Source organism: Sus scrofa, chromosome 8 (assembly GCF_054392235.1).
Source record: "Sus scrofa isolate SSC_HxYL_T2T_F1_AM1 chromosome 8, Sscrofa_HxYL_maternal_Yorkshire_Landrace_v2.0, whole genome shotgun sequence".
NCBI classification, from domain to species: Eukaryota; Metazoa; Chordata; class Mammalia; order Artiodactyla; family Suidae; genus Sus; species Sus scrofa.
Genome location: NC_139390.1, coordinates 10,792,078 through 10,810,070, shown reverse-complemented (window position 1 = coordinate 10,810,070; position 17,993 = coordinate 10,792,078). Strand labels below are relative to the sequence as shown.

The window sequence follows — 17,993 nt, the reverse complement described above, 5'->3', positions numbered from 1 at the left end:
TGAGCCCGAGCAATAGTTTTATGTGTATTTTGATGCTGGTTTTAGAGGGGAGAAGCGCTCGGAAATCTAACATTTCAAATGCAAAGCTAAAACAACTCATGTTAAAAGGACAACAAATTTACAGGTATGTATGAATGTGTTAAAAAGTTTTAAATCCATAACCAATATAATAAATAATAGTAATGGCAAAAGGAAGCAAAACTAGAAATATCAAATGTGCAATAGTTTTTTTAAGTGGTTCTCTGATCTAAGTAAGATAAGCCGATTTCCAGACTTTTTAGAGTTACTCAAAATAGATGAAACAGCGCACATGTCAATTGTCTGTAGATGTATGGAGTCATTTTTCCTTCGAGCCACTGCTAAGAAGTAGCATGAAAAAAGCAGATATTCAAATATTTTTATATGATTTTTTTGTTGTTTAGCATAAAAATTTATATATGGTTGCTTACATGCCAAAGGATTTTAAGACAAACAATTTTACTAGAAAAGTAATTTTTAAGGAGGATTTACATTCTAGGCAGGGTTTAAAAGCTTTGTTTTTTGAGGGGGGAAATGCATCCAGATAGCCCCTTCAGCATTTTAAATTGCTCAAGTATTTGTTTACTCTGTCTCCCTCATAGAGGGAGATTCCTGAAGTTAGGGATTTTGTTTTGATCTAGGTGGTTTTTTAAAAAATCTCCAGGATCAAGGATACTCCCAGCACAAAGCGTTTAACAGATGTTTCGCATGACTGCATGAGCGCAGAGAAAACATCCTACTACTTCTTCATGGCTCTTAATAGAATCTAGACTATTGAATTACTCTTGACTCCTCTTATACTGGAGCTGGACTGTGGCTCCTGTTTCTAAGTTGCCTGTTTTACCTGAGAAACTGGGGTAGCAGTTGTGGGGTTAATTAAGCAGGAGGGGGGCACTTCCAAAAGCCTCCTGTAGATCCTCATGGGGTGTCTGTCACCTGACATCTCAGTCTTAACATCATCCTCAGCATCATCATCATCATGATTAGAACCACCTGCCGCTCAGCACGGTGCCTGCCGGGACGCGGCAGCTACTGAACAGGTGTTACGACGAAAGCATAAAGACATGGAAATGGTGAGCTTATACAACTATGGTACGGCTGTGTCGCAGACGCCTAGGGTAGAAATAATTTCAACTGTAGAAAGACGGAAAATGGTGAAACAAGGGGGTGAAAGCAGCACCTTGTTGAATTTTTAAACTCATTAAATCTTTCATATTTATCCAATGACTTGAAAAATGTTTGCTGTAAGTCTAAAAGGTTCTAGGCAGTCTGGATAGATGTTCATGAAACAGTGCTCTCAAGAAACTCCTCGTCTAGAGGAGACTATTAAGAAGCCATCAGGTAATTTAAAATACTTGACCCAGAGTTCCTGTTGTGGCTCAGTGGAAATGAACTAACTAGCACCCATGAGGATGCAGGTTTGATCCCTGGCCTTGCTCGGTGGGTTCACGATTCAGTGTCGCTATGAGCTGTGGTGTAGGTCACAAATGCAGCTCGGATCCAGCATTGCTGTGGCTGTGGTGTAGGCTGGCAGCTGCAGCTCCAATTTGTCCCCTAACCTGGGAACATCCATATGCCACGAGTACGGCCAGAAAAGATTTAAAAACACACAAAAAAACCTTAACCCCAAATCCTATAGGAACAGACACAGTGTGCTGTGGAAGCATTAAAGAGAGGCAGCTATAGGCCCTGTCCAGAAAGAACAGGAAAACTCTTGAATCTGTACTGACTACTGGTCTTCCAAGTTGAAAAGCGTATATATAACTTTTTCTGCCACTTGAACCTGGATGTTCTGCTGTGTATTTTGACTCTGTACCCAGAGCTTCTGGGGAGCAGGGCCCAGGTTTGAATCATTTTGTATTCTCTGCACTGAGGTAAGCATTTAACAGATGTCTATTAGTGGTCATTAATACGTGTTTAGGCCGATAGGATGCCATTTAAAGGACTGAAACAGTCATTTAAGGAGTAGGATGCTAGGTTGGTAATCTAAGAAGTACCAAGCAACAGCTAAATAATAAAAGGATTTGGATCATTTCTTATGAAACAAATAAAGCTGGAACTGACAAATTCACAATTTGATTCAATGTGAAATTTGGAAGATTCATAACTGGTTCAATTCTTTAGCCCCTGGGTTAATATAAATATTTACAGAAGACTGAATGGGTTTACCTTCTCTTTGGAGACCTACACTGTGACAGCTCCATGGACCAGAAATAATTGTCACAGCCACAATTTCTGTAAAAGAAGCGGCTCGTGGATTTTATGAATTTGCAAGCAGTGGAGGTAGCCCCCAGTATGCAAGAGACATTCAGACATGCGACGTCCAGATTCAGAGCTCAATAAGGAATCTTTCCCACAACATGAAATGGGCCAAAAGACAAAGCTAGACATTGTTCATGAACTGCAGGTATCTGTAGTTCACTGCCAAGGAATCACATACACACATCGGGACACAGCAGCTTCCATAAGGTGGCGGAGGACAGAAGCAGCTAATGAAAGCCTAATAACTATTGACTGAAGAATGGTAAAACAGAACACCTGGTACCTTTTTAAGCATGTCACCCATCTACCAGAAGCAAAGAAAGAAAAAAGAAACAAGAGGAAGACTTTAACAGAAATAATCTATTTTTAAAAAACTTTTGTTTTTACCAAGACAATGTAGAGCACATTAAAATAAGAGTTTCAGGAGCTGCTAGTGATTTTTCTTAGAAAGTTCCATGAGTAAATGCCTTTTAAATTTTTTACATTTAATTAAATTAAATTTTTTTTTTTTTTTGGTCTTTTTAGGGCCACACCTGCAGCATGTGGAAGTTCCCAGGCTAGGGAGGGGGTCAAATCAGAGCTATAGCGGCCGGCCTATACCACAGCCACAGCAACACCGGATCCTTAACCCACTCCTGAGTAAATGCCTTTAAAAGAAACTATATGGAACATGGTTCAACATGGGATGATGGTGGAGGCAAAACTCTAATCTGCTAATCCAGGAAGCTGCTGCTAAATGTGAAAACAATTCCAGGTAGTGGGTCCCTGCTATTTAAGTGGGTCTCTGTCCCAAATAACCCACAGGGGCTCATTGAGTGGCTTTTTCCACTGCTGTGTGTTTAGGATGCTAGGGTCCTGTCAGTGCACCAGGCTTCCTTAACAAGGAGGGTTGAGAGTCTATATTCCAAGTGGTTTTTTTTATTTTTGAGATCTAAGAAATGCTCTGTATAGCCACAGCAGGGCAGTGAAAGGCCACCCAAAACAGCAGCTGACAGCTTAGATACCTCCTTTTAAGAAAGGGAGGGACCAGGACTCAGAACTCCTGGAGTCGGAGGTCAGGGCCTGGGAAGAACGCCAAGTGCAAAGGCCCCTCTGGTTTTCAGCTTTTCAGCCACAGTCCCAGACTGCTCTCCTCCAGATGTAATACTAGCTGGTCTGTGCTTCTATGAAGAAGACATAGAGCAGTTCTCATCGTGCCTCAGTGGTAATGAACCCGACTAGCATCCATGAAGTTGAGGGTTCAATCCCTGGCCTCACTCAGTGGGTGAAGGATCTGGCGTTGCCATGAGCTGTGGTGTAGGTGGCAGATGGGCAGCTAGAATCTGATGCGGCTGTGGCTGTGGTGTAGGCCGGCAGCTACAGCTCCAATTAGACCCCTAGACTGGGAACCTCCATATGCTGTGGGTGCACCAGTGAGACCTTAAAAAACAAAACAAAACAAAACAAACAAAAAACAACAGAAATAGCAAATTATCTTTTGTCTGGAAGCATTCTTCTGTGTAAATATGCTTTTTGAGTTTGTACATGAAGAAAAACATTCCAAATGCATGTTTCCCCTTCTAAAAATATTTTGAAATGTATACATTCTAACACGTCTTCTGTAGAACCTATTTGTCACAGCTTTAGTGACAAAGTCTAGCATATAAGATTAATTCGAATTTCAGATTTGTTTTCCCAACAGTCCTTCATATTTTCCTATAAATGCCTTGCAAATATGAAACAGTGATAGCAATTTTCTCTGTGAACCAAACTGAAATAGTGAAAAAGTAACAGAGATGTGTGCAAATTTTTTTTCATCTCCCTCTAAGTCTAAATTACAATGGATAAAGCAAAGAGTCGGCGTAATAATATGTGCAGGATCGCCTAGCAGTTAACAACTTGGAATTTTATCTGCTTTTTTAGGCTGCTATATCCCCAGTGCTTAAAAAATGCCTGTCACAAAGAAGATGATCAGTAAATATTTGCTGAATAGAGATGATTTAAAGTCAGATGGATGTTTAGTCGTTAGCTCTGCCACTTACTGCCTGGGTGAACCCGAGAAGGTGAGCCCCTTTTCCTCATCTCTCAGTCGAAGACCTCATCTCACACGACAGCTGAGTATGAAGAGAGGGGACAGGGAGTTCTGGTCGTGGCGCAGCAGAAACGGATCTGACTAGCATCCATGAGCATGCGGGTTCGATCCCAGGCCTCGCTCAGTGGGTCAAGGATCTGGCATTGCCGTGAGCTGCAGTGTAGGTTGCACATACAGCTCAGATCCGGCGTTGCTGTGGCTGTGGCGTGGGCCGGCAGCTGTAGCTCCAATGCGACCCCTAGCCTGGGAACTTCCATATGCCATGGGTGCGGTCCTAAAAAGCCAAAAAAAAAAAAAAAAGTATCTCCCAATTCTGAAGGTTGGGGAACAGTTGCTAACAAGTAGAAATTGAAGAATTTCTTTTTTTCTAGGGCTGCACAACACTGGAGTACTCGTGCATGTATTTATTTGTTTCTGTTCAAAGGCACGGAAATGAACTGCAGTGACCCCTGAAGGTCACCGAGCTTTGCCATCCGATGCACTGATTCAATGCACGGCACAACCAGGGCTGTGAGGTCAGACTGAGAAACACATTTCAGCATGCTTGCCAACAAACGTCAAGAGAAGAGAGCAGCCTGCTTTTCCAGTTTGTCATGGTTCATTTTCTTCTCATTAAGAAAATTCCTGTAAAAGTAGAGCATATTTCTATTTGTTTTGCTTTGCTAAAAGTTTAAATTGCCAACTGGCATTATTGGCTCAATGGCAGTACCAACCCTCGCAGCTGTTTGCTCACCCGTGTTCTGTCCAAAGCGAAAGAGCACTAAATGGACACCCAGGTAAGGAAACCTCTGCCTGTGCCGTTCAGCCCTCGGTTTATGAGAGCGTAGCCTTGCAGGCACTTCTCACGTTTCATCCACATCAGACACGTGATTCCAGAGTTCACCAGTACCTTTTCTCGAACCGACTCCCCGGGAACCAGCTGCGGCTCCAAGGTAATAAACAGGGTGAGGTAGGAGCCTTCACTCAGGCTTCGGACGGGATCAAAGCCCCGATCTGCCGTCACACTCCGCTCCTTGCTATAGCCCAGAAGAACTGGAGGAATGTCGATTTTAAATGTCCCATCAATCTGCGAAGAAAACACGACTTGGTAAACACCTTGTGGATTTTCTTTTTTTTTTTTTTTTGTCTTTTGTCTTTTTGTTGTTGTTGTTGTTGTTGTTGCTATTTCTTGGGCCGCTCCTGCGGCATATGGAGGTTCCCAGGCTAGGGGTTGAATCGGAGCTGTAGCCACCGGCCTACGCCAGAGCCACAGCAACATGGGATCCGAGCCGCGTCTGCAACCTACACCACAGCTCACGGCAACGCCAGATCGTTAACCCACTGAGCAAGGGCAAGGACTGAACCCGCAACCTCATGGTTCCTAGTCGGATTCGTTAACCACTGCGCCACGACGGGAACTCCGGATTTTCTAACAGAAGTTCAAAGGCAAGTGTAACGCCTCATCCTCTGATGAACTCCGTAAGAGGTGCTCAGACTGGTCCCCAGCATCTACCTCCCACCCCTCCCCATCCCTCTGTGCTGTCTCTCTCTGCTGTCACAGCAAGGGCTCTCCTTTCCCTGCCTGCTTTTCTGGGTTCACCAGAGTGGGTACTAGATATGCAGCTTGATACCAATGCTAGGGTGTCTGGGTTCAAATTCTGGGTTAAACTCCAAGGGACTTGGCTTGGGCATTTGCAGAAAGGAGACAATAATAGTAGCTACTTTGCAGTCAGTGTGTGCTGACTGGATTAACAGATGGTAAAGCACCAAGAAAAACGTCCTGTGATAAGTGCTCAGCACGTGTTAGTGGCAGCCAGTGGCCTTTCCCGGAAGGGCCCAACTTCCCATCGCCACCGTTTAGAACTTCAATCATTCTTCAAGGCTCAGGCTGGATGTTGTCTCCTTCATGATTTGCTTTTTCGTCTCCACCAGCGTCACATACGGGTCACTTCTTTCATTTATTGCCCTGGCACGTTCTGCCGGCCTTTATTGCTGTGTGCACAGGTGCTGTGTTGTCAGATACCTGCTTTTGTGTAGTTATCCTGCCTTGTGCTCCCTTTGGTACCATCCTTCTCCAATATACGGGAGTGTTCCACATACACAGTAGGCACTCAATAAATGTAGGCTAAAGGAATTATAAGCCACTTACATAAAAATGACCTCATTTATGTAGAGGCTCCAAAAGACAGAACTCACTCCTGCGAAGTCGAAGCAACATCACGTTTATGAAAGATTGTCGACAAAACTACTCAAGGGCTAGGATTTGATATCCACAGACTTTCAAAGAATCCAATTTTTATTTTGGTCTTTTGGGGCAGTTATGTCTCAGGAGAAATAGAGAAAGAACTTAAACTTTCAGCAAATATGCCCTCTAGAGAGAAATGAAGCAAGCTCTTATTTGTTTTCCTCCTTGTGTTGGCAGAGTTCTCCCAGATCCTGTACCCAGGCAGGTGGGAGGAGACAGGGAGCAGAAGGCTGTAAAACCAGTGTCGTATAAAGCACAGCTGAAATACCTGAGCACATCTGGTCTGTAAAATAGAGAGATGAGCCAAGCGGACCTGGGCACTGTCTCCAAATAGTTGAAGTGTAAGAACTGAAGACAGAGTTTCTCAGCCTGGGCACTGCTGGCATCTGGAGCCGGCCAGCTCTTGGTTATGGAGGCCTGTCCTGAGCATGGCCGGGTGTTTGCTGCACTCCTGGCCTCCACACACCAGTTACCAGTTGCGCCCCTACTAGTTGTGACAACCAAAATGTTTCCAGATTATCACCAATCGTCGCCTGTGGGTTCAGGTAAGAGCATGAGCTTCAGCATCGGAAACTTTTATAATGACAAGTAGAGTAAAAAAGAAAACACGAGATGCCGTGGATGTAGCCCCAAAAAGACAAAAAAAAAAAAAAAGTAAAATTTTGGGCAAGCATATAACTGCAGCATCACCTGCAGACAGCCCCTTTGGTCTAGGGAGGATTTCATTTTCTCAAAGGGTTCTTGAGATTTCAAGGCAATCCAAACCTCTCAGACTGAAACTCTGCACCAGACCCTAAATCTTTGCGTTTTGAAGTCAAAGCCCTTTCCTTTAGCCTCCCAGGGCTCCTCGCAGTCTCAAAACGCTGACCCAAGAGTTAATGATTATGAAATCTTGTTACAGCTAAAAACTAGTTAAAACAGTCTCCATGTCTGGGCCACTAACTTACTACTCATGGTTACTTTCCAGTTAGTAACCTCGTGTTGCACCTCGTGTTTTCTCCTGTAACTGAAACACTGCCTGACACCCCCTGCCTGTGAGCAGTCTTCATTCCGGAGAGCAGGTGAAGGAAAGAGAACCCTGAAGACAACCAGAAACCATCACGGACCCACGGCCTGGACGACTCTGAAACGGTCTGTGGGTGAAGAGTAACACAGACACCTTAACCAGCCACCCCATCTTCTGAGCTGCACCTGTAACACCCCTTGCCATCCCCTCTCAAGTCAGGGCATACTTTTGAGGCGCTAGCCTGCCATGTCCTCCTCTGCCTGGCAGAGCAATAAAGCTGTTCTTTCTCTTCCTCAAAACTCTGTCTTGGAGACCTAGTTGGTGCTGGTGTACAGAGGTCGCATTTTCGGCTACAAGACTTGAGTTTTGGTCTTGGTCTTGCTTGAGACTTGTGGCCCAGGCAGCATTTGCTCTCTATAGTCATCAAGTGAGGAATTAAACCATTTCCTCTGTAGCCTTTTGAGATGAGCTGCAGGCTATGGCTCAAAGCCTCCTGTTTCCATGGACTTAATACTGGGCTATTAAAACTACTGCAAAATCTCTAATGGTCCCAGATTAGAGCTACTGAATCATTCAAGAATTGCTAACCTGATGGATCCCCTTAGGCAAAATTGTTAAACTAGGGTTTTAGCTAAGAGAGTCTTCACTAACCATTTTTCATATTTGAAATCTTGAGGGCTTAGGAAACATTAACAGAATGGATTTGATTAAATGGGCCATCCACTGTCCTGATTGTTTTCTTCAAGTTACTTTCAGGCCTCTATCCACTCCACTTTTGTCATTTTGACAAGTTTCTACCTTGTCCCACCTTCCTCACTTCTGCTTAAATGTTAAGAGATGTTTCACTTTGGAAAAGTCATACATTAACTAACTTAAGGAAGGCAGATGTTCTAAAAATCCATCCAGTAGGACAGAAGATCAATGGCTTTATACAGCGGTTTTTAGCTTTCCAACTGTGGCCTTCCATGTTAAGTTCTCTCAGGGTTAAGAGTATGCATCCACAAAGAAAGCTTTAGCAGGAAAAATGGATAGAGCAGAAGAGAATTCCCTATTCCCTTGGAATTCTGTGGAATTCTGACTTCGGATGCTTACCCTGGCTTGGAAATAGATGGTGCTGAATGGAATTTTCACACATCCCAACCAGTGTCTCTCAATACGGGTGTGGATTCCACTTCCTCTTTCACGGTCATCCTGAAGGAGGGTGGGAAGTGATAACGGTTTAACAACTCCAGACAGTCAGTCATGGGATCAACTTGGCAGCAGGAAAGCAGCAGGATTTAAGCTGAAAACACGGTTAGTTTAGGTTAAATAGACCTAAGTCGCATTCTGGTTGAGACACTTAATAGTTCTGTGACTCTAGAAAAGTCATTTACTTCTCTGAACCTTAGCTCTCCCATCAATAAATTGGGGATTTAACAATCTACTTCATAGAGTTATTTTAGAATTAGGACAACGTATGGAGTTCCCATCGCGGCTTGCTGGTAACGAACCCAACTGGTATCCATGAGGACTCGGGTTCAACCCCTGGCCTCGCTCAGTGGGTTAAGGATCTGGCATTGCTGTGGCTGTGGTGTAGGCTGGCAGCTACAGCTCCTATTCAACCCCTAGCCTGGGAACCTCCATATGCTGCAGGTACAGCACTAAAAAGACAAAAAAAAAAAAAAAAAAAAAAAAAAAAAAGAATTAGGACAATGTATAAAAAGCTCTTAGAATAAGTCCTGGATCACAACAGACACTCAAACTAAAAACAGAAAAGCTGGTTCTTTTCCTCCTTTCTCCGCTTATACATGCCAGGTTTCAAACATTCCAAATTTGGGGACGACACAGCTCAGGGCAGGCTGCCCCAAAATATGCCAGTGACGTATTGATGATTTTGAATTCAAGAGTCTTCAAACACGGCTGGTGGAAGAACAACATGCTGACCCTCCTTTGTCTCCATTAAGCAGGAAAGAAACCTCCCAGTGACAGGTGCCCTCCCTGCTCCAGGAGGTAGCGAGATGTCCTTATCACCAGACTCGAGGAATTCAGGGCCGAGGCGGTTGTACGAACCAGCCTTGTTACTTCCTTACTAATTTACTGCCCCAAGCCCGAACATCTTTGCCCTGTCAGTTCATCACAAACGCATTGTTTCTTCGTCTAAGAGACATAAAAGCTGTCAGCTTTGGTCGCTTCTTAGATCCTATGGCTAAGACAACGCTGTACATACAAAACTAAATGTTATTTTATTTTCTTGTTAATTTTTGTATCGATTTAATGATTATACCAGACAAAAGAACCCAGAAGGGTAAGGGGAAATTTTCCGCTCCCTGCCAGGACTTATACTGTGAGTAGAGTATATGAAAATGAACACACATCCTCCCCAAAGCCACGACCTTACCTCCAAGACATCATAGAGCACTTCATCAAAGATGTTGATGAACACGTCATCTTTCACTGACTGCAAACTCGTGGTGCTATAATCCCCGTTGGGGGCCCTGCAGATGGAACGTGAAAAGAGCCAAAGGGGAATAATGAGCACTCACATGTCAAAACTGGAGAAGCACCTGGACATGAGCGTAGATGCGAGGGCGCACGGCAGCGGGGCTCTCACTTCAAGGATTCCTCTAGCTCGGAGATGCTGCGAGAGGACCTGCCCTCAGAGGGAGAGGCCCGAGCCTGGAGGCTCCGTGCAGAGAGGCAAACCCTCCTGCTGGCTTGCCCTGGTGCGTCTCACACCACCCCCCTAACCCTGCGGAGCTTCGCAAGGAGCCCGCGGGCCAGGGCTGAGCTGGCAACGTGGCCGGGCTGCACACACTCGCCCCCAGCTGGCCCTGGTGCTGGTAGGTGGACTTCCAAAGCAGCTGGGCCCTGGAAGGTGCTTCTCTGTCAGACCGTTCCCTGGTCACAAACCTCCTATTGGTATGTGGCAGGTTGAAGGGTCCCTGCCTCGCACTCCCCTTCCCCACAAATAAGGAAAGCAGGGCGGGGGGGAGGTTCGTCCCCTGAAACCGCACGTGGTCTGAGTCCACGGCACAGGCCGGGATAGGCTACTGCATTGCCGTGAGCTGTGGTGTAGGTTGTAGGCACGACTTGGATCCTGCGTTGCTGTGGCTGTGGCGCAGGCCATTGGCTACAGCTCTGATTAGACCCCTGGCCTGGGAACTTCCATATGCCATGTGTGCGGCCCTAAAAAGATGGGGAAAAAAAAAAAAAGAAAAAAAAAAGTTGGACATTTTCCCATGATGTGATGGGAGGCACTTGTGATATTGGGAAACAGGCTCACCTAAATGGAAGTTCAAGTTCTTCATTCCAGCTGGGGTTTGGGCCTTCGGCTGTAGTTGTATGGCAAATTGTCCGCTGAAATGAAACTTCTACAAAAGGACGTACTAAAACCTTAAAACGAACAGCAAAGAGTCCGTAACAATTAGTGAAATTTTTTTTTTGCTATTAACAGAGATAGAATATGTTTCTAAATAGTATGTTTCCAAAGAAAACGAGGCAGAAAACAGACTGTGAAGTTTCTAGGCGACTCTTAAAAACACAAGGGGCAAGATTCTAAGTGGAGAGCCAGCATTTGGGTACTTCACCTGGCCGAGGGGGTACTCAGCACTGTGGGTTGGGCTGTGTGTGGTTGGGGAAGCAGCATGCTTTTCGCCAAAAGTCCTTGAAGATCTCGATGGCTGCTGGAATTTGCTGGGAGGGAAAATGTATGAGAGAAATAAATGACAGGGAAAGTCTGATTATATACTGAGCAGATGGTTTCCCCAAAGATGTACAGTGCCGGTGGCTATGGTGACAGGCATTCTCTCTAAGCGCCTTCATACTTCAGAAGTCCTTCAATACGCTCTGGGCCTCCCCAGTCACCTAGAGATTTCCAGAGCCTTCCCAACTGCCACCCTTAGGCCTGCACATCTGACTGCGCTAGCAGAAAAAGACCACTTCTCTCTGCTTTCTCATGGGTGCCTCTCCCCCCATAACTGAGAGCCTCAATCCTCTCAGTTAGCAGAATCCTGAGTTTCCTAACTGGCCTACCCTGTCTCCATCCAATTCTGATCCTCTCCCACTAGTTTCTTTAAACCTATACTCACCAGTAACCTTGAGCTACATATCCCAGGGAAGACACTACTGGGAAAGGGAGGTCAGGGATTCCCAGCTTGAGTTGAGATCTGAGTCTTGCCCTCTTTCCTTTTTGAGCTGCCATTCTTAAAGGAAGGAATGAAGGTCATGTCCAGAGAGCCTTTCTCAGACACCTTCCCCCGCATCCCAACAACCACTTGGACATTTGTTTTGAACTTTACAGTTTGCTGTGTATTCCACAGTCATTATTTGGCAAAGTACAGATTGTCTCTTCCCACCAGACTGTCTTACCTTTTCGCAGTTAAGGGTTTCAGACAATCTACACGACAATGAAAGTGGAACTTTTTTTTTTCTTTTTTTTTGCCTTTTTGCCATTTCCTGGGCCGCTCCCGCGGCATATGGAGGTTCCCAGGCTAGGGGTCGAATTGGAGCTGTAGCCGCCGGCCTACACCAGAGCCACAGCAGTGAGGGATCTGAGCCGAGTCTGCAACCTACACCACAGCTCACGGCAACGCCGGATCCTCAACCCACTGAGCAAGGCCAGGGACTGAACCCGCAACCCCATGGTTCCTAGTCGGATTTGTTAACCACTGCGCCACGACAGGAACTCCGAAAGTGGAACATTTAACATGACAGTTGCCAGAGAAAACCTTTTTCTGTTTGGAACCCCATCCGTTCCATTATTACACAAACATTTGTTAAGTAATCTCGGAGTTCCTGTCGTGGCACAGTGGTTAACCAACCTGATTAGCGTTCACGAGGATGCGGGTTTGATCCCTGCCCTTGCTCAGTGGGTTAATGATCCGGCGTTGCCGTGAGCTGTGGTGTAGGTTGCAGATGCGGCTCGGATCCCGCATTGCTGTGGCTGTGGTGTAGGCCGGCGGCTACAGCTCTGATTAGACCCCTAGCCTGGGAACCTCCATATGCCGCGGGAGCGGCCCAAGAAATAGCAACAACAACAAAAAAGACAAAAGACAAAAAAGAACCCCATCCGTTCCATTATTACACAAACGTTTGTTAAGTAATCTACTATACAACAGGCCCTCTGTTAGACTCTGGGGCTGCAAAGGCAAATAAGACACGCTTCAGATAAACAAATAATCACAATATGTTTGACTAGAGGGATGGGTATGAGCCATGAAAGTTCAGAGAGGGAGATAAAAAATCCTATTGAGTTTAGTTGCAAGGGTAGAGGGTTAAGATTTGGGTAGGTTTAGTGCAAGAGGTGATATTTGAGCTGTCTTGGTGAGTCTACACCAGAATGTGTAACATACAGGGTCAACTACATGCTTCCTTATAATTATTTTAAGAAAACAGTTTAAATCTTAAAAAACTTCATAGAAACTGCAAATACGAGAAACACCTGCATACTCTTTTAAAAAAACAGCTTTGAACCCCACAGTTGAACTTGGATGCAACCAAGATGAAAGGGTTGGGCTGTGGCTCAAGGAAGCAGTGCGATGGCACAGATGCAAGAGCTTAAGTGGACATTTACATGTAACAGAACATTGGGAAGAGTTGGTGATGGTCAGATGCTCTGTGATAGGTGGAAGAGTTAGCAGAAAAAAAAGTAGGGCAAAATAATGGGGGTGTGTGGATAATTTATCTATTTAATTTTTTGGGGGGTGGGGGGGATGGACAATTTAAAGGGAAAAGCCTAGGGAGGAAAGATGCCAAGGGCCAGCAGGGTGTACTTTTGTGATCAGACAGCTGGATGAAACAGTGATAGCAGTGAGAACTAAGGGGAGTAAAATACACGAAAGCTTCTAGTGGGCCCAGAACATGCTGAACGTACAATGAATTATTAGCTACTGTGTGAGTCTCCCTCATGACACTGGCAGGGGCATCTGCAAAGAGAAGTAACTCTTGGCCCTTCCATCTCCATTCTCCAAGGGGATAAGAAACTTAGGCTCCTCTTACCTATGGTCAAGGGCTCCCCATTGCCCCAATGTCGTGAGATACAATAGACATAATTCATTTCTCTGAGTAGATACAAGAGACATCACATTTTTGTGCTCAGAGCACATGTTTCAGAATCTAGAATATACACCTTTGGGGCACCTACTTCTCCAAGAACTGTCCCCCACTTCAGGTCGGGCCCTCGTGATCTGTGTCTCTGGCTGCGGGTGATTAGATGTGCATCAACACCCGACCCAAGATAGAACCTTCAGATTCACTCCCGGGAAGCTGAGGCTTGGTGGGTGGTACCCTGACTGGTACCCTGACTGGATGGGCCACTTCCATCACACAGAGAAGAGTGCAGCAAACGCATAGAGGGGGGCGCGTGAGAGAGAACGGGGCCTCTACAGAGAGTACCTGCATCATCACAGCCTACCGTGCGGTTTGCTGTACCTCTTGTCCTTGAGTTCTACGGGATATTCCCAATAAATTCCCTCTTTACCCTAAATTGGCTGATTTGATTGTCTCTTGCAACCAGTAGGGCCCTGCCTTCATCAAGAACTTCCCGAGACGCCCCCTCTCCTGCCCTTGGCCTGCACAGAGTAAGGACAATGTTAAAAACGAGTGTGAACATGCAGTAAAAAGGTGGGATCCTGCACCTTCCATCCCAACGCTGTCCAGGAGGGCTCTCACCTGGTTGTCGGCTTCCTCACTGGAATGTCATAAGCCCGGATAATGTTCACCAGCAGCTTTATGTCTCCATCGGACAGATTCTGGGCTGTGACCTTCTTCCGACCTTTTCTCCTGGGCCTCAGTGGTCGCTTTTGTTCCGCCAGTTTGAAAAGGCTCAGGCCCAAAATGCTAATGATTACAGAACAGGCTTAGGACTCTCGGGGAAAAGAAAGATCTGGGAAATCATGAGACAACTTCCCAGACTCTGCCCCAGGCTCCCTCACCGGTCCCTCGAAACCTTTTTGCTTTTCTAAGGAGGGTGGAAATTGTCAAGCAATTCTGCAAGCTCAGGGAGAGCCCCCTGTGTGGATGATTAACATTTATTTTTGCGGCGACTGATCAGAGGAGGAAAGTCGTGTTCCGGCCCCTCCCCGCAGCTCCTGCTTGCTCTGGGCCTGGCTCATCCCCCTGCTCTGCAAACGTGGTCTGTGCTCTCCCGCTGTCTGCCTCCGCTCCTGCCCACTGGCCTTCCTCCCTTCCTCCTCTTGGTTGCCCTCTTACTACTTTTCAGGGCCAGCATCTCCCCTTCCCCAGAGGCCCATCACGTGGCACTTGATATTTACAAACGTCTCCGGCGCTTGCTGGGATCCCTCGCTCTCTGGAGTTGGATAAAACTAAGTGTGCATCCTGCTCCCTTTGGGCAAATTATTTCACCTCTTTGAGTCTCTGTTTCATCATCTGCAAAATGGGGATAATAATACCTTCCTCTGGGGGCTGTCGAGAAGATTTAGTGAGGACGTGTACACAGAGCACCCTGGCCCTGGCCTAGCTTTAGCAGTTGCCCTACCATGGTGACTGCTGGGACAGTGACAGTGACTATGATGCCAGTGATTATGCTGAGGGGAGGCGGGGATGGAGACAGGAGGAGGGAGGGAGGAGAGGGAGCAGAGGGATCCTTCTCTGTCTTTCTCTACCTCTCACCGAGATGACATCCATTAACACTTCCTGGAAGATGAAAGCAACACAGTTAGAGAATCATGGGAGAAAGGGCCTTGGAGCCAGTAATTCATCTGCCCCAGAGACTAAACAGAAACCCAGCTGTGACTTTCTATCAGGAAGCTGACGCTAATGATGAGGTCCAAGAGCCACAGAATCAAGCCAGCTGGGCAGAGCTGGCCTCAGGCTTGCAACGTTCCCCGGCTCTGCTTCCCTGTGAGCATCAGAGCTGGCCAGGTGGCCTGCCTGCTGGACTGGACCCCTGTCCACAGGGCATGTGTCCGCTGGGGAGAGGGCAGTTCCCAAGTGGCTTCCAGGGGCTGCTGCTCCCGGTTGCTCCCAGGGTCTTGTGTCCCACAGAGCTCAGACCAGCTACCAAGCACTGCCCTGATTCAAGAAGAGAGCAACGGGCCTCACCTATAATATTTTTAATTTTTATAGCATATTTACCCATTTTTCATATGAAGAAACCGGAAGCTCTGAGAGGTGATAAAATTTGCTGGAGGCTCCTAAGTAGGAGAGGGAGCTGGGGTTCAGAATCAGATCACCCTGACTTCACAGTCCACATTCTTCATCTTTTTCTAATATTTACATATATTTATTCATTAACTCACTTAAGAATAAGAATATAGTACATATGTTAACATAATGTGAAATTGTGAAAAATAACTAGCTATCTTTTCCAAAACAGAATGTGAGAAGAGTGTCATGTTTACATTTTTGCAAATCTCTTTTTTGATTTATTGTTCGTTTTATCTTATTTACTTATTTATTTATTTATTTTTGTCTTTTTAGGGCTGACAGCATATGGAGGTTCCCAGGCTAGGGGTTGAATTGGAGCTGCAGCTGCCAGCCTACACCACAGCCACAGCAATGCCAGATCCTACCTGCAGCTCATGGCAATGCTGGATCCTTAACCCACTGAGTGAGGCCAGGGACTGAACCTGAGTCCTCACGGATACTAGTCGGGTTCGTTTCTACTGTGCCACGACGGGAACTCCTAGCATCCCTTCTTTTTTCAATACTTCCTCCCTTCCTGAGCAATGCCTCCTTTCACAAGACTTTGCTGCTCCCCCCCGCCCCAGCAGACAGTATCTTGGGGGCTGGGACCATTAGATACAGAAACGTCTTAATTTGAAGCCAAGGACAAACCAACATTAAAAGAAGAAAAAACATACCCCGAGCCGTCAGAACTTAATGCAGAAAGTAAAGCAGAAAAAAAGAAAAAGAAAGAAAAGAAATGGAAAAACAGCATGAAAAAACATCATCTATTCCAAAGTGTCATTTCCATGGTGAGAAAAAAAAAAAAAAAAAGGGAACATTCAATGACTGGACTCTGGGCCTGGAATAGAGAGAGGGTTTCATGAATCTCAGTGAGCACAGCCCCCCTTTCGTCCGGGGATGGAGGCAAAGCCAAGAAAAGCGGCTGCCATGGGTGGCACAATGCTTTGCATCCTTGCCAGCTTGGTGGTGGGGACGCAGTACATGCGTAGGGAATAACCTTTTCATGAGACCAGGAGGTGTCATCACAAGAAGGGTCATGAAGTTAATGGACAAGCACCAGCCCACCAAGAGAGAAAATTCTTCCATCTTTCACGCATCTACCTCGAGCGGAGACCGTGTGAGGGTTATTCTAAGCGGCAGGGAGACAACCAGGCACATGGAGTCAACGCCCAATGTCTAGGTCAACAGCCATTTACCCCTGCAGCCGTCAGCCCTCACCAGACACACAGCGGCTCTGCGGCTCCCAGCTGTGCTGCTGGAACCAGGAGCTCCCCTGCCAGCCAGAATCCCAGTGGACTAGTTCTCAGCCACCCCCACTGCCCTGTGACGGGAGAGTACGGGAGGGGGTGGCCTGGGGAGATGATGGGAGCAGGAGGAGATGGAGGGGATGCTGGAGAGAGAAGATGGCCAAGTCTGGTGAGGTGGACTCGGAGGCAGTGGGAGGTGGGGGCGGGTGGGCACAGCGAGGTGGGGGAGAGGATCTCACGTGACCTCCCCCAACAGGAACCCCCCAACTAATGTAACACCTGCTTAGGCGTTAGGCAGGTTTTACCCGTTTCCAGTATTGTGAGGGGCCCAAAGGCACACCATACATGGATAACAATCTGATATTTACACGACGTTTTTAATATAATACAATAAAAATAATTTACCAAAATAATGAAGTTCGTTTTTACCTGATACTGGGAACTTCTTCTTCGACTATCAAATCCGAAAGAAGAAAATGGTGTTTTGCAATGAGAAAACGATTTATCACAGATTCTCTAACCTGAGGGAAGAAGTAGGTTTTATTTAAAATGTTATTGTTCTCTGATCTTCACAGTTCACTGCTCTCATGTCATCTGGGTGCTGCCGCCCAGCTGACCTTCATTTTTTCCGCAGCTCTGACCTCTTCCTACCCTAAATCATCCAGCCTTCCTCACTAGCATAAGCTCCCAAAGGCAGAAGGAGTTTATTTAATTCACTGCTATATTCTCAGGAACTGGAAAAATTCCTGGCAACGAGACAGTAAAATTTAGCTGAATCAATGAACAAACAACTGCAACAAATAGGAATAGTCCTAATCTTTTTTTTTTTGGTGGGGGGAGGCTGCACCTGTGGCATATAGAAGTTCCCAGGCTAGGGTTTGAATCAGAAGCTGCAGCTGCCAGCCTACGCTGCAGCCACAGCAACTTGGGATCCAAGCCACATCTGTGACCTATACCACAGCTCATGGCAATGCCAGATCCCTGACCCACTGAAGGAGGCCAGGGATCAAACCTGCATCCTCATGGATACTAGTCAGA

General features: G+C 46.2%; 1 protein-coding gene and 1 long non-coding RNA gene across 23 annotated transcripts in view; one reads left to right on the top strand and one right to left on the bottom strand.

The window, feature by feature from the left end:
• CC2D2A (coiled-coil and C2 domain containing 2A) overlaps nt 1-17,993 on the bottom strand; it is a 116,376-nt gene that overhangs the window by 18,715 nt on the left and 79,668 nt on the right. For 8 of the 22 annotated variants that reach the window (XR_014812150.1, XR_014812151.1, XR_014812152.1 and 5 more), the window contains 7 exons: nt 17,385-17,476; nt 14,230-14,397; nt 11,148-11,253; nt 10,844-10,953; nt 9,959-10,055; nt 8,674-8,772; nt 5,241-5,417 (listed from right to left, as the gene is read on the bottom strand). Coding sequence is in view for 9 of the 22 variants with exons in the window: in XM_003128860.7 (XP_003128908.5) it covers nt 5,241-5,417; nt 8,674-8,772; nt 9,959-10,055; nt 10,844-10,953; nt 11,148-11,253; nt 14,230-14,397; nt 17,385-17,476 (849 nt within the window). In the remaining 13 variants the exon portion in view is untranslated. Of the gene's footprint in view, nt 1-2,622; nt 4,976-5,084; nt 5,418-8,673; nt 8,864-9,958; nt 10,056-10,843; nt 10,954-11,147; nt 11,254-11,648; nt 11,763-14,229; nt 15,714-17,384; nt 17,477-17,993 lie in introns of those variants that run through there. The other 14 variants (XR_014812154.1, XR_014812153.1, XR_014812155.1 and 11 more) reach the window with 6 other exon arrangements.
• LOC102159093 (uncharacterized) lies at nt 5,073-7,880 on the top strand. Its single transcript, XR_014812168.1, has 3 exons — nt 5,073-5,438; nt 6,753-7,120; nt 7,543-7,880. It is a non-coding gene; the product is annotated as an uncharacterized LOC102159093 (long non-coding RNA).